Source organism: Anser brachyrhynchus (genome assembly GCF_964034855.1).
Source record: "Anser brachyrhynchus genome assembly, chromosome: 1".
NCBI lineage: Eukaryota > Metazoa > Chordata > Aves > Anseriformes > Anatidae > Anser > Anser brachyrhynchus.
The window spans coordinates 75,472,431-75,488,047 of record NC_137694.1 but is presented as its reverse complement, the minus strand read 5'-3'; the positions used below and the strand labels follow the sequence as shown (position 1 = coordinate 75,488,047).

Here is a 15,617-nt window from a genome sequence, read left to right as displayed (position 1 = left end):
TTATATGCAGAGAGATATTCTTGCAGGAGAAGAGGGAAGTTTAATGATTCAGACTCGCTGCTGCTGTCATTCAGTTCCAGCTTTGAAAAGCAAGATGTGCAATGGTGTTAAGAGAGGATTAAGGGAAGAGCAACTGAAACAAAATGCAGCTGATTAGCAATGCCAACTTCCACTTGTGGGAAAACCAGACCCAATATATAGTTTTATCATCTGTTCTAAAATCTGCGACACTTGTAGCAGCATCACCCCCTACCCCCAATCTCAGGCTGACAAGAGGTTGGAGTCTGGGCTGCAGTCCCGCAGAAATGAGTCTGGGGGTTCTGGTCAACAGCGCTGGCAGCCAGGAGGGCCAGCTATGTCCTGGGGTGCATCAGGCATGGCATTGCTAGTCAGTCAAGGGAAGTGACTGTCCTGCTCTGTTCTGCGCTGGTGAGGCCTTACCTCGAGTACTGTGCGCCGTTTGGGACATCAGAGTTTAAGGAGGACACAAACTGTTAGAGAGCATCCAAAGGAGGGCTACAAAGATAGAGAAGGGTCTAGAGGGGAAGACATGTGAGAAGCAGCTGAGGACACCTGGTTTGTTCAACGCAGAGAAGACTGAGGGGGAAACCTCATGGTGGCCTGTAGCTTCCTCACGACAGGGGACGGTCAGGCTGGGTGTTAGGAAAAGGTTCTGCACCCAGAGGTGCCCAGGCACTGGGACAGGCTCTCCGGGGCAGTGGTCACAGCACTGAGCCTCCTGGGGTTCAAGAAGCATTTGGACAACACTCTCAGACATAGGGTCTGTTTTTGGGTGGTCCCGTGTGGAGCCAGGAGATTGACTCCATGACCCTTGTTGGTCTCTTCCAACTCAGGATATATTACGATTCTATGAAAAGCCACAAGAGAAAGTTACCAGAAGTGAGAGTTAGATATAAGAAGCAGAAAAAAAGAAATACAGCTATACTATGTGAACTGTATTTCCACATAGTATTTCAATACAGTAGCTTGCTTTTCTATCCCAGTCTTAGTGCTTTGATTTCTAAACCGCGATAGCAATTTAATAAGAAAGATACTTTCACTAATTGAAATTAAAGGCTAATTTTACCAGATCATTGTATAGACAGAATACAGACGGCAGTATTTAGAAAGCTGGAGACTGGCATCTGCACATATAAATTTAATTAAAAAATCGGTTTATATCAATTGTTTTTATTAGATATCAGCAGTTTATAAATTTGAATTAAGAAATAAAGTTACAGAACAGAATTAGCTTGAGCTCATTCTTGGTTGTGAGGATTTTTCTTTAAGGTCTAACTATTTTTATACAAGATGTCATCAACAAAAATTCTAGACTGTCTAAAACACAGCCCCACTAGATTTTCTCATTCAATACTTCATAATTTATCAAAAAACTAAGATTGTTCTAAACATTTTAACAAGTATTTTACTAACTACTCTATATTAGGCCCTTTATATATTTTCTTTTTTTTTTTTCAATTTGTACACAATACAGATTATTTTTTAAAGCACTTAAGGATTCTATATTGCATTTTTTTTATAACTTTCAAAAATAGGAATAAATAGATTGTTCCCTAGACAAGATGAAATCTATTATTCAATATACCAGGTATCTTCTCTCCTTTATACTTCACATTAAGCATAACATTTTCTAGTAGGAATATTGTTTTGAAACACTAAGTCCCCATCATTTTAATGCACATCAATTTACGACTGCAAGAGCTTCTTCCTCCTGAAAAGCACAGGTTTAATTTAATTCTGTTTTGCTACAGTCCACTAAATACCATCTCAGCATACGCCTAATCTAAATTTTCTCCGCATTTCATAAGACAGTCAGAAGACAAGTTATGTTTGGCAACTAAGGATGCAACTGCACAGAGGTTTCTATTACAAAGTCTCATTTTCAAAGCACACGTTCATCCTTCTTTCTCTTCCCTGCCTCACAGCCAAAAACAGTAATAAAAGACAGATCCCAACATCTAACGTTAAGGTCACTAAGAGAAATACAAGACTGTAACAGGGAGAAAAAAAAAAGCATATTCAATGTAACAAGTTTCTACAAGATTTCTGCTCTGTAAAGATCAAATAGCAGTAAAAAGAGGCTGAGACAGAAAGCTCCACAACAAATATGCTGGAACAATTGAAAACATCAACAGTCTTAAGGCAACCTTCATTCAAATCAGCAGTGTGATTACTTGTGTATCCAAAACGAAATTCTTCTTTAGTGTACTTAATTGATATACAAGATGTTATGAGCCATATCGATCCTAGAAAAGCAAAATCAAACAAAAACAGGCATGAGTATTTTTTCCATTGAAATAAATTAGTTTACATTTGTACAATAAATAGTAGCTTAATTATTATAAATAGTAGCTTAATTATTAAAGTCTTTACAAAAATTGACCATAGTTTCAAAGAACTGGAACTTACAGCTCAACTGTGGGATAATTAGCCTCACTTTCAAACATACAAGAACTCCCACTTCCCTCATATGGGAAATGCAAACTGGAGGCAAGCTTTACACTATTTAGAACAGGATGTATTAATTGTGTGCACAAACATGGATCTAAGGTATTACTGTCAAATCAGTTCAAGAACCAATACAAGAGCTAGGAACTATAACAATAAGATGAGAGCAAGTAACTTCCCATGATAGAATTTCTGTTTGGATTCTAAGAAAAAAACTTTGTAAGGAAAAAACAAAAAGTCATTCTAAGAAAGGTGAGCTATCAGCTGCAGATTTACTTTTAAAAAGATAAAGATCTACTGTCTATCAAAAAAGGTCTATAAAACTCAAAACCAAATTCATTCTTTTCCTGCCAGTGAATCATTAGGAAGATCTATGACACTAAATCCCTATAAAAATAATTTAACTGATGTGTAATAAATCATATTATTTTTTACCAACCTGTATAGATGTCATGACTCCATTAGCAAGTACAGAAAGCTTTCCAGCCACTGATTTTACTCCTTGTTTAAACTGGGCTATATCAGGAGCTGAAGGCAAGACATTTGTAATATTGTAGCTTCCTAAAGGAAGAATACACATGAAGACAAAAAGAAAACTTTCTGTAAAAATCAGTCTCTTTTTTTCTCCCATGAAGATAATCACTATAAAAACAGTAGGCCTAAATCTCACATTTCTTAAATCCATTTTGCTTTTAATTTTTTTTATTTGCTCATATTTCTACCCACCCTGTCATTTTCTACACTTTGTATTCCCAGCTGAGCAAATTATGTTCGGATAATAGATGATTTACCCTGCATTTTCAACCTGCTGCAATGACATTTGTCTTGTATCTTCAACAGCTGTTCTTATGTTGCAATTTAAAGATGAATGCGTTTCACTGGTAGCTGAAGTAATGAACCCTATTTGTGTGCATATGGTCATTTGCTTGCTGTACATACACACATATTTTGCATTACTACATCAAAGGCTTGGAAAATTCCATAGAATTATAGTCAAGGTCATTTACATAGCAAGATTAAGACTCCAAAACAAAGCTGGCAATCCACCCTTCCTTAAAACAATGTAGGTTTTTGGCCAGTGAGTTATTACCTCTACTGCTATTATAAGAAGTACAGGCCCAAAAATAACAGATAGCAAAGGTGTTTCAAAACTAACTGCATTGTAAGTATTAACATGCTAACAATTACGATCAACCACTCATTAGCGAAAAGAATTACTGGCATGCCTGAATACTGCAAACTATTTGGAAATAAGCTAAATGCCTGATATTGTAAAGGACATGAATGGCAGTGAAAGAGTACTGCAGAACTATTATCTTGGAAATAAATGAAGTTCCTGATAGGAAGCATACCAAAGCAGAACATTTTCAAAACAGAGACTGCAATCTGTAGCCCTAATTTAGGCATGCAGTCAACTGGTAGTCATGATCAGTCAGAACACTTGTTGTAAAGTCAAACAGAACAGTCAGAATTAGTCACTTCTTCTTGTAAATGACACAGTTATCAAACTGCACACAAGCTCATCCAACCACAGACACTGCACTCTTTTGAACTGTAACTCCTTTTGACTGCATTACTATATACTGGCTTTCTTTTTTCTTTTTTCCCTTTTCTTTTTCCCTCCAAGGGAGACCTGCAGCTCCACTTTTCATTGCAATTTAAGATACTTAAGTTAATAGCAGGCTGAAACAGACATTACTGTGGCTAGAGTGATTTGAGTAAACTAAATGGCTGCTTCATAGTGAAAGACGCACTGTTGTCAGTAAGCTTCCCACCCCATTCTCTAAAGCAGCTAGTAGGATGGGCACACTTGCCCGTAGATTCTTTTCAAAATTATTATTCAAATCCTCATTATTAAGGAGATATCCCTATTTCTGAATTGTAATTTTGACTTTTTTATGATCTGTTCCATTTAACAAATGCTTCAGCATTTTTGTAATTAAAGTACAAATAATAGAAATAATAATAATAATAAAACAGATATAAGTAAGCTGAGTAAAGCTCTACTCTTTTCTCAACCAAATGAATGTTCTCCTGTTTCTCGTTTTGTACAGTTATCTGGAAAACTTCTTGTAAATTATATAGGAAAACAACTTTTCTTGCGATTTCCTTCAAAATCAGCATCTAGAAGTTAGCTATCTGACATGCCATCTTTCATAAGTAATAAATCCAAAAGAATTCCAAAGTAAAGGCTTTTTCTTGCAGTTTTCTCATTTTGGTAAATAGATCCTACAGCGTTCTGTATAAGGGCAGATACCCTGAAACTGTTCCAATGTAAAATCTCATGAAAACAACTTTAGTTTCAAAGGACATTTTATACTGGCAAGGACTCCAGAATTGCAGCAGCATATTTGTTGCCAACCACTGGTCTCCTGATTATGTTCATTTTATGGAACTGATGATGGCCTTGGCATTAATTCGACACCAGACAAGCTATCAGTGCAGTAAAATTTCTCAAAGAATGGTCATCATAAAAAAATAGAGGGGTTGTAACAGGAAAAACATGCAGGAAAGGCAAATCCTATAGCCTGAATAGAATGTGAACTTAAAACACAAGAACTTGTAATTCCTGGTGTATTATTTCCTGGCTATCATTTCAGACAAGTAACAGCCCAGGAAATTTACTCAGTTTGGTCTTTGTAATATTCCTTCAAATTTACTGTTGGACTATGTAACATGGTTGCCAGTCACAGTAACTTACCTTGAAACGTAGGAAAATATTTTTAATTCCTTTATATATCTCTGTATTCCACAGGCCCTAAGAGACTTTCCAGGTGGTCAGTAATGAAGAATTGTGTGCACAAATTAAGCTTTATATAAGTACTCTTATTCAGAATACGGTCAGAAGTTTATCATGTGCACATAGAAAGGCACAGTCACATATATACATATATACACACGTATGTACAACATATATATACATATATGCTACAGAAGCCTCAAATTCCACATTCTGAGTAAGAATATTTACAGCCTATTTTGAAATGACACAATATAGTTGAAATTCTAGTTGAGTTTAACCTGCTAAAAAAAATATATCTAAAACACTAACACAATTTGCCCCACATTTAAGTTGTATTTATATTATATTATATTTATATCCCAGTCCATTATTAGCTACCATGTAAAAACCCCACATAGACTACACAATTTGTAAGGAAAATATAATTAATTCCATATAAAATAATGTATATGTAAAAAATAAAAAGGAAGTACTGCTGTCTAATATTTAGACATATAGTATTGAAAATATTATAGTTTACAAATTCAGAAAGAAACAACATTTTTTTCCCCTACACCTTTTTTTAAGCGCAGGTATGACACCATGCTGCAAACATTCTTTCAACTAGATTAAAAAAATTGCTGCAATTTCTGCTTTGTTTCCTCCTCTCCCTTTTTTTTTTTTTTTTTTTTGGAATGGTGGTGTTTTTTTTTTAAATTTTAAATTGACAAAAACCCAGCTTAAATAACTGGTAACAGGAGTTACTTCTCTACTAGCAAATGTTTTTTAATCAATACTTGCTTTCAGGGGATTGAAACTGAACAGTCACATTTTTTTTTCCTCTACTTTTTTCCACAGATGCTACATATTGATTGCTTTTCCAGCCTATTTATGTAATTACGCACAGAGTTTTTGAGTTCTTCTATAATTCTTTTTCTACATTTCTTCACCAGTTACAGAACAAAACCCAACTGATCAGCTCAATAAAACGTTCTAGTACTTCTTACCTTTTTTATTTAATGTTATTGCACTATCCAGAAAAGGTGTTAGAAAGCTAACACGAGATTTTTTTAACAGCCTAAGGCACCACTACCTTTCGGTCAGTCTAATTAGTACTACTTCCTAACTTGATGATCTGTACTCTCCAGTATAAGGTATTCCAACAAATCTCTTGAACTGACAAACAAGTCACAAATTTTCCTTAATAATTTGGCAAAACCAGTGTTTGAAGCAGATATCCTGATGAATGGGTATGCCATGCAACAGATTATATGGGAAGTTCAAGCCCACTAACATTTCAATAAAGATCCTCTTAGATTCAATACAATTATTGCAGCTACTTTTACACAAATGTACATACACGTATGTTCCTTATGGTAACTTATTAAGACTACCTGATAGTGAATTTAGGTGTTATCTTACAGAAATGTTATGTTACAGAAACAGATAGCTTTTTGATACTGTGACTAGAAGCAGAGTACTGGAGTGTATCCCACAGCACGCTAGAGAGTCTCTCTGTTAAATATGTACCTGCTGGTTGTTTTTTCTGATCTTCAAACAAGTCAGCTGAACTTATAGAGGAACTTCCAGAAAGTTTTTCCAGGCGGACCCTAGCTTCATACTAGAAAAGAATTGAGAAGAAAAAAGTATTGTAATGATATGTTTCGATCTTTTGAGTTTATGTCAGATAATTAACAATGAGATTATAGATTCAGTTTTAAAATACACAAATCCATCTGAAGTTGACCATTCTGAAAGCTGTTCCCATTAGTTTTCATGTAACTTATGCAGCATGAGCTTGTCCTCTCAACTCATTTTTGAATGCATCAAAGGGTGTGGCATTTACCATTGCAACACTGAGAGGCCCATTCACTATTAGCTCTCCTAAAACCGGTCGTTGATGACTATGCAGAGGATAATACACAATTCAACCATTAAAAACAACAACAAAAAATGTGAAATAGTGGCTAGGTAGGGTTAGGGAAAACCACACCAGTTTAGCATCATGTTAACTTTTCTAATCACATGATGCTTTTATGTAAACTCTTTGCAAGTTCTTAGTTCTTGGGAATGATGATAAAATTATTATTATTATTATTATTTACATCACTGCTTATACTGTGAATTTTTCATTGAAAATAGAATTTTAAGTGATCCCTTGCATTCAAAATTCTAAATAATATTTATGTCTTTTTTATTTCTAGGCTGATCCAACTACATGCCATTTGCTGAACAATTTGTGCTTAATTTGTCTTACAGTAGTAATGATGTTTCCACTTACATACACAGGGGACAGCTACTTCTATCAATAGTTTGTTTGCATCAGTTTAGTTATTTAGAATGGAAAAAGTAAGCCTTCGTCCAACATCAGACTGTTTCTTTCAAAAAACAAAGACTACTCAATCATAACCTACCACCTCTATCAGAGAAGAATGATGTTGGAGGTAAGGTTCTACTAGCAGCCTTAACTAGCAACCCCTTGAAAGGACATAGTGAACTATCAGTTATTGCAGACTGGTACATTTCCATCAAACAAACATGCAGATGGACAAAATTCTACAAACTTAAAATTTTTACAGATTTTAAGTATTTATTGGCTACTACTTTATACAATACCATGCTCTAGAGCCAAAGAATAGAGCCAAAGAATATTTTCCCATTCACAAATATTTATCATTGCTTTCTACTTACATCAGCACGATCTTGCCTTCCGAAATACATGTCTGATGAAATTGCTTTTACATTGCCGAATTTTTTTTGTGCCTCATCTGTGCTTAAAGATGGCTCATATTCAGGCTTACGACGAGATGCAGGCCTAAGAAAAAAATAACCCACATTAGCAATGTAACATTTATATCACAACAATGCAAAAAATCAAGAAAGAAGTACTATCATCTTCGTTTTGTGAAGCCTTTGTGATTTTTTTGGAAGTTGAAATTAAATCAGTATGAACACAGGACAAAGAAATTCAGATAATTAATCTGATATGGAGCGAATAAAATTTCAGTGACAGTTTTACAAGACGATGAACATACCGTATTTGAAATTCGTTAATCCTGTATCTTTATTTTTAGAGTTCATTTAAAAAGCAAGCCAAAATTATATCAACAAGAATAGAATATTCCTACAAAACCTCAAAAAAACACCCAAAGCACAATTCATATTTAAACCTAACAGTACAAAATGTTCAGCATCCTTTGAAGTATCATTTCCTTCTACCTCAACAAACATGCATATTCAACTATTTATTTATTTATTTTTTAACAAATATGCTCAAATAAAGAAGTAATAGCACTACGGACATCAACACCAATTTTCTGCTGTATGTATTACTGGTCAAATCTTTAGAAAACAATAGATGATGCTTGTAGTAAAAATTTGTACTGAAGTGTACAGGTAAATGAAGAATACCCTTTTAAATAAGAAGCAAATAAGCCAGGGAAGTACACAAAACCCCATATTCTTACACCCTTCCAGCTCATTACGAAAATAAAAACACAGTTGTCACTAGAAGAAATACATTCATCTTTTATCATCACAAGTAGACCTGCTGTTTGCATGCATACTCAATATCCTAATCTTGAGAGCTGAGTACCCTACAGTTTCATTCATTTGGTAACTGGGTTCTACTTAGTTCATCAGACAACAAACAAAGCAAGTAAAGCAAGCAAATTCTCAAAGCAGTACAAGTATTTGAGGCTCTCTCCATATCTTTTATCTACTATCTCTTTTGCTGAAAAAACTTTGGAAATTGCCTCTAGTAGATTCGCTGCACAGCAATAAGCAAAACAGACAGTGATTAAATGTAAGAAACTAAACAGGAAAGTCAGCTTACAAAAAAAAAATCAGCTAGGAAGTAAGTTTCTTGCCTGCTGATCAAAGCTATGACCAAATTCTAACTCTAGTCTGAAAAAAAATCCCACTACTCTGACCAGGACTCAAATTCTATTAACATCCTTTCTGTACAAAAATCAGTTAGCTTTTCTTGGCATACCTGTCTGAAAATCCTGTACTTTTTGAAGTTAACATTGCATCAACGTCTCTACTATTATTTTCTTTCTTCCAAAAAGAATCTGAATTGTCATCCCATTTAGAGAAAGTGCTGCTTTTCAAATCTGAAGAATCATAGTACCTAAAATAAAAGAAGAAAAAAAAATTGAAATAGAAGGAACTCTAATCTATATTTAACCAACTGGAAAGTTCAACCTTTCTTCAGGCTGGATATGGTCATGAATATGCAGTGGACTGCCCAAAAGGTCTTGTCCCATCAAAGACAGCACGGCAAAGTTCTCATTACTTTGAAGTATTACATCTTCTTCAGTGTCAGGCAAAGCACTGGGAAAAACATTGTCAAGATAGCTGCTTGATTTAAGAGCAACCCTGAAAAAACTTCATGATAGTCCCTGTGAGCAAGGTTTTCACATTATGACAACTCTAGAAGCCAGTCTGCTCATATAGGCTTAGTGCTCTTGACATTTCACACTAAGGTATCAGCTATGAAAAAAGCCACCACAATTTTCATTTGCTATCTCCTGCCACTGTACATGTAAAGACAGAGATGTGGAAAGAACTTCTGCAAAAAGAGTCTCTCCCCTTCTTTCCCAACAGACAAAGTGGAGTACATTTAGTGCTTTGAACAAAGGAGACTCACTGCAATGCAATCTTCATTTCACAATCTCACCACTCCACAGAGTGGACGTTACCTGCAATAGGTTCTTGAAGGGATTTTTTTCCGCTAAGAGAGGCTCTTTATGCTCTCCACCTTTTGGATACAGGTGGAAAATCTGAAGGAACAGTCACAGATATAAGTTGATACTAAGTCACTACACCAATTAAACCTTCTCCTGCTCCTGTGAGCTTAGGTTGTTTTCATTGCAACATGACGTGTAAAATAAACAAAAGGAAGGCAGAAACTCCCAGACTAAAGTGGTACAGCATCAGAAAGTAGTTCTGTCTTCCAAAGCGCTTCACTCAGCTGACAATCTCACTTATAACAGCTTAGAAATATGGCAAGGTGCTATATGCTTTCTTACAACCAGGGTCATTTTCTTCTGCCCGACTGCTCAGCTTGTCCTATGTTCCTTTGGTAGCATAGTGTAGAAGCATAGTATAAAAACCTGCGAGGAAGCCATTATGTAGCAAGGCTGTTATTCTTGCCTACCAACAAGCAACAGCAATCTTCAGGAGTTCCATATGGATGCATGATTACAAACAAGGGGTGAGATGGGGTAGGACGTGAAGCAATCTAATCTCACAATGACCATCAAAACCACAGGATGGAGAAGGGGCTACAAGACCTGATTTGAATAAAATGGCTTATGTTCTCCATCTCTCCTTTTCAGATTTTCCTAAATTTACAAAAGACTTCTTCAGTATTCAAGGAGGGGAAAAAAAAAAAGCAGCATGTAATAAAAAATAAAATGTTACATTGTTATATTAATAAACTTTTTTTTTTTTTTAAATGTAGCACACAAAAAAAAAAGGAAACAGCCTCAAGTTACATCAAGGGAGGTTTAGATTGGACAACAGGAAGGATTTCTTCACAGGAAGGGTGATCAAGCATTGGAATGGGCTACCCAGGGAAGTGGCAGAATCGCCATCCCTGTGGACATGGCAGTAAGAGACATTCAGTGATGGGACTTGTCAGGTGAATCTGATGGTTGCACTTGATGATCTTGAAAGTCTTTTCCAACCTAAATGATTCTGATTCTATATATTTAAACATTTAGACGTTTACAGATATGTATCAGCACTCTAACATCCTGCATGATTATTTGCTTTTTGGTATATACTAAGATGATACTAAAGTGACTTTGCCTCTATTTCAAAGTTACAGCTTGGAAGAAAAGACAATAACCACCTTATAAACCTTACCAAGTCCAACAATATGACTTTATACTTTCTTTAAAGATAATGGAAGTGTGCATGAAGTCCAATTAGATACTAACGCTGCTACAACTAGAAGAGCAAGAGTCAGGAACAGCTAGGTCAATTTATCTTCTAATTATTGATCTGAAATGCATTAAAAAAAACTTTCATAGTTCATAATTTGTCTGCTAGTAGACTTATAAATAATTTGAGAGCAGTAGCAGTTCTCTTCAAGGTACAAATAGGGAAACACTGAGATGATACATGTTCTATTTTAGAAGTCTGCTGCTAGTTTACTTGGTATATTTGCAATTCTGTCACTAGTGACTACACAACAAAGTAATGACATAAAAGCCTCCATGTTTCTATTTGCCTATCTACAAGTAATTAGGTACAATTTTCCATGTTTCCTTGGCAGCAATCCAATAAAATGCAATTTACAAAAGCACCACCTGTTTCTATCAGTCCAGAAACAGCTGTTTCATCCCAATTAATGCCTGCAGGCACTCTTCTGTCTCCTTCCCATCATCAGTATTTCATAATTTGCATTGCATTTGTGCTCTGACAGAAAAAATTTGCCTAAGTTTTTGCTTAAATTTTATATTTACAGACAAAGTCTACAAAACAAGACTGCAGACATCTACACAATTCATCTAACATATTAAGATTTATGCTTTTGTATTTGGCATCTGTCTAGGTAATAGAATGATGCAGACAGCAGTAAATCTAGCATCAGACTGATATTTGTTTAATTTTAAACTCAACATTGAAGACACATCAAAGTGCCACAAAAGAAACAAAAAAGAACAGAAGTCATTCTGTCAAAAAATTCAGTAGATTCCCTGATATGGCCAATGAAAGCTTATATACCAACACAAACATAGTACAGTACTGAACAGTGAATAAGACAAAACACATAAATAGCAAATAATTCAGACTATTTTCTCAGAAAAAGCGTCTCCTTTTCCTCACATTGAATGGGAGAGATGCCATCCAGAGGGATCTTGACGGGTTTGAGAGGTATGCCCATACAAACCTCATGAAGTTCAATGAGGACAAGTGCAAGGACCTGCACCTGGGTCAGGGCAATCCCAAACACGAATATAGACTGGATGATGAGTGGATAGAGAGCAGCCCTACAGAGAAGGACTTAGGGATATTGGTAGATGAAAAACTGAATGAGCCAGCAATGTGAGCTTGCAGCTCTGAAAGCTGACCCTACCCTGGGCTGCATCAAAAGAAATGTAGCTATCACGTCGAGGGAGGTGATTCTCTCACTTTCCTCTGCTCTCTCAGACCCCATCTAGAAGTACTGTAATCAGCTCTGGGGGCCCCAACATAAGAAAGACATAGACCTGTTAGAGAGGGTCCAGAGGAAGGCCACAACTATCATCAGAGGGACTGCTGCACCTCTCCTACGAAGACAGGCTAAGAAAGTTGGGGTTATTTAGCCCAGAGACCTTATAGCAGCCTTCCAGTATTTAAAGTGGGCCAACAGGAAAGATGTGGAGGGACTCTTTATCAGGCAGTGTTCTGACAGGACAAGAGGTAATAGTTTTAAACTAAAGGAGAGTAGATTTAGATTAGATATTGAGAAGAAATTCTTCACTCAGAAGGTGGTGAAGCACTGGAGCAGGTTGCCCAGAGAAGCTGTGGATGCCCCATCCTTGGAGGTGTTCAAGGCCAGGCTGGATGGGGCTTTGAGCAACCTGGTGTGCTGGGTGGTGCCCCTGCCCATGGCAGCGAGGTTGGAACCAGATGGTCTTTAAGGTCTACTCCAACCCAAGCCATTTTATGATTCTGTGATTCTAAATACATTCATGTCATTGACATAACTATAGAATAATGTCATCTTTCCTGATTTCACAACTTCACAACTTTTCTGATTCAGATGTAACCTGAAAATATAATATGTATGTAGACCTGTGGAATTGCCTTCTGTTTTTATCCTGCTTCAAATATATTGCATAGATTTGAATACATAACTTGCATATACTTCTGTCCCACACAAAACAAAAAGCCAATACATTACCTTGAACTAGGCGAAGAGAAATAAGAGTCTTCTACCTCATCAGTGTACTTTTTCTTCGGTTTTGCAATTGTTGGTGTTTCCTGTTCTATTGTCTGCATATCTGAGATGACTGAGTGAGAAATACGACTGGGGACAGGAAGAAAATTAAGTATGTAAAGAGATGACAAAGTCCACACCCTAAAAAAATAAACAAAATGAAAGGCCTAACCTAGTTTCTGAACCCTGCTGACAATGCCAAAGCTCTTACAGTGTTTTAAAAGCTTTTTTTTTTCTTTTTTTTTTTTAAATACAAACACCTAAGAAAGAGCGGAATTTTAAACAAAAGAAAAAGCCCTCGAAAGCTCAGCTATAGCTCTCTGAAGTAGTGACAAGATTTCTGAATACACAGACTATTTCCAACAACAGTTAAACAGTCATGTGATTTTTCAGCTTGTAGTAGATAAGCTACACTTAGTCTGTACTGTTCATTAAAAACATTCCAGCTACCTTTTTCATAGTCAGCTAACAGAAGAAAAAAATCTACATGTATCTGCAATCTAAGTTAGCACCCGTCTGGCAGGTTAAAACTTAAATCCATCAGAAGCAGTCCTGTCCTTTTCCCTAACAAATACTAGATTCTTTGATGATTAAATTTCCATAACCCTTCACACTTCAGTATATTTTTTCAATTCCCAATCAAAATCAAGAATATCTGCATAAAACCAAAGAGCATCCTTAAATAGTTTATAGAACTTCACATACCTTCTGTTGCTGCCAAATCCCATGCCAAGCCTCTCTAATTCATTTTTCTTTCTACCAGATAGATTTAACTTTTCTTCTTTTGTTTTAATATCAAGATCGCTGTAGGCCAATCGTAAAGATGACACACTAGAACAAAACATATCGGTAGAAAATAAGTAGTATGCAACGTAACAATGTATTTTGTTTTCTATGTTTACTGAAAATATTCATTATTAATAGGATCACATTGTTTGTTTTTACTTGTTTTGTTTTCATTTTTCAAAATAAAACATTGCACTATTACAGTTCAAGACACGGTTTTGCATCGCCATTAAGTCAACCTAAAAGTTTTGTATTTTTTCCCCCCACTGTCATAGTTGTATGTGCTACAAAATGATTACCAAAATTACCCAGTTCTGATATATTATAATACTGTGTCATCCATAACACAATACTAGTGATGTGTTCCCCTAATGCATTCCTTGGCCCTGCTACATCTCCACCCCTACTCTTAACGGTTTTATCATGTGTTACATATACTTGAGTGACATTTACTAGGAGTAGACTATGCTTTCTTTTAATCGATGCTGCTCCCCTCTGTCCCAGAAAAAGCGTCTCAGAAGAGGGGAAGAGAATCTTTGCACATACAAAATCAAATATTTGATTTGACAATCTGTATTACAAAACCTTTGAAGCATTCACAACTTACTATTCTCTGCACAGCTAGCAACACATTCTGTCACCTGAAACATCCTCCTAATTCAACTATAGTAAATGCTCAGAGATACCATACGCCTTCCTATACCTCAATCTTAATTATTATTTTCCAGCAGTACCAATGTAGGAGACACAGAGATTTTTAATCCTGATTACAGAACTGTAGAAACACTGCTTAAAATTTAATTTGGTAGGTTAAAAGGGATACAAATAGTAATTTTAATGAGGAATATGGCAATATTTAATTCACAGACTATGGCTGGCATAAAGTGCAAATTAACATTATTAGAATCAAGGTAAATAAGATTTAGATGCTGCTTGTACACCTCATGCTCTTCAGTAGATGGGAAGTACCTAAGACTGAAAACAAGACATTTCCCTTGTAACTTTCCATCCATTTTGTACAGAAGCAGGAACGAAAATTAAAAGTTTTGGACCAAAGAGTATTTTCTTCTAGTGTGTGTCCTAACCATTTGATTGCTGAGACAGGCTTCTCCTGGCTTGCTCTTCTTCTGGCCCCATCCATACTTAACTTTAAACAAGAGTACAAGATGCCCCTACCAAAGTTCACACCCTGCTGGTTAGTGCACTCTCCTGCAAGGCAGGGGTGTGTTGCTGAGCCAGTTAGGACAAGAAGGGCGCAGCATTTGGTCATCTTCCTTAACAGATAGGGATGTAGGTACCATCCTCCTGTAAGGAGTGGGACATTGCTCCTCCACTGAAGAGGAGTTTCAAATAGGAGAGTGATCTCAATCATGTGATGATTGGATATCCTCTAATTGGTGTGTTTAGAGGGACCTAGAACTTGGGTCCAGAACCAAAAATTCATTGTCTTACGTTCAGATGCTTAAAATAAAAGTCAGTCATCCACTGAATGGTTTTTGAAATAAATTTTAAAAAATCAGAAAAATATATCTTCAAACCACAGAATATGTCCAGAGAAGTTTTTAATCAATTATTACAGTTTAAGACCAACTCTTACAGAGAAAGTTGAAAATGTTTTCTAAAGTTCAGCTTAAAGCTGCAACTGCAGGAAATCTACCCAGCACTTTAAGTAAAATGATTAGCAGCCTGTTTTATGAAATCTAT

The 15,617-nt window shown here is 35.9% G+C and overlaps 1 protein-coding gene across 2 annotated transcripts in view; it reads right to left on the bottom strand.

The window, feature by feature from the left end:
- Positions 1-1,175: 1,175 nt before the first annotated feature.
- Positions 1,176-15,617, bottom strand: part of ARFGAP3 (ARF GTPase activating protein 3) — a 33,330-nt gene continuing 18,888 nt past the window's right edge. The window contains exons 10-16 of one of the 2 annotated variants that reach the window (XM_080576696.1): positions 13,833-13,958; positions 13,092-13,268; positions 9,186-9,323; positions 7,883-8,006; positions 6,722-6,812; positions 2,909-3,030; positions 1,176-2,267 (exon numbers count right to left, since the gene is read on the bottom strand). In XM_080576696.1, coding sequence (XP_080432822.1) covers positions 2,250-2,267; positions 2,909-3,030; positions 6,722-6,812; positions 7,883-8,006; positions 9,186-9,323; positions 13,092-13,268; positions 13,833-13,958 — 796 coding nt within the window. In that variant the 3' untranslated portion in view covers positions 1,176-2,249. The remainder of the gene's footprint in view (positions 2,268-2,908; positions 3,031-6,721; positions 6,813-7,882; positions 8,007-9,185; positions 9,324-13,091; positions 13,269-13,832; positions 13,959-15,617) is intronic. The other variant, XM_080576697.1, reaches the window with a different exon arrangement.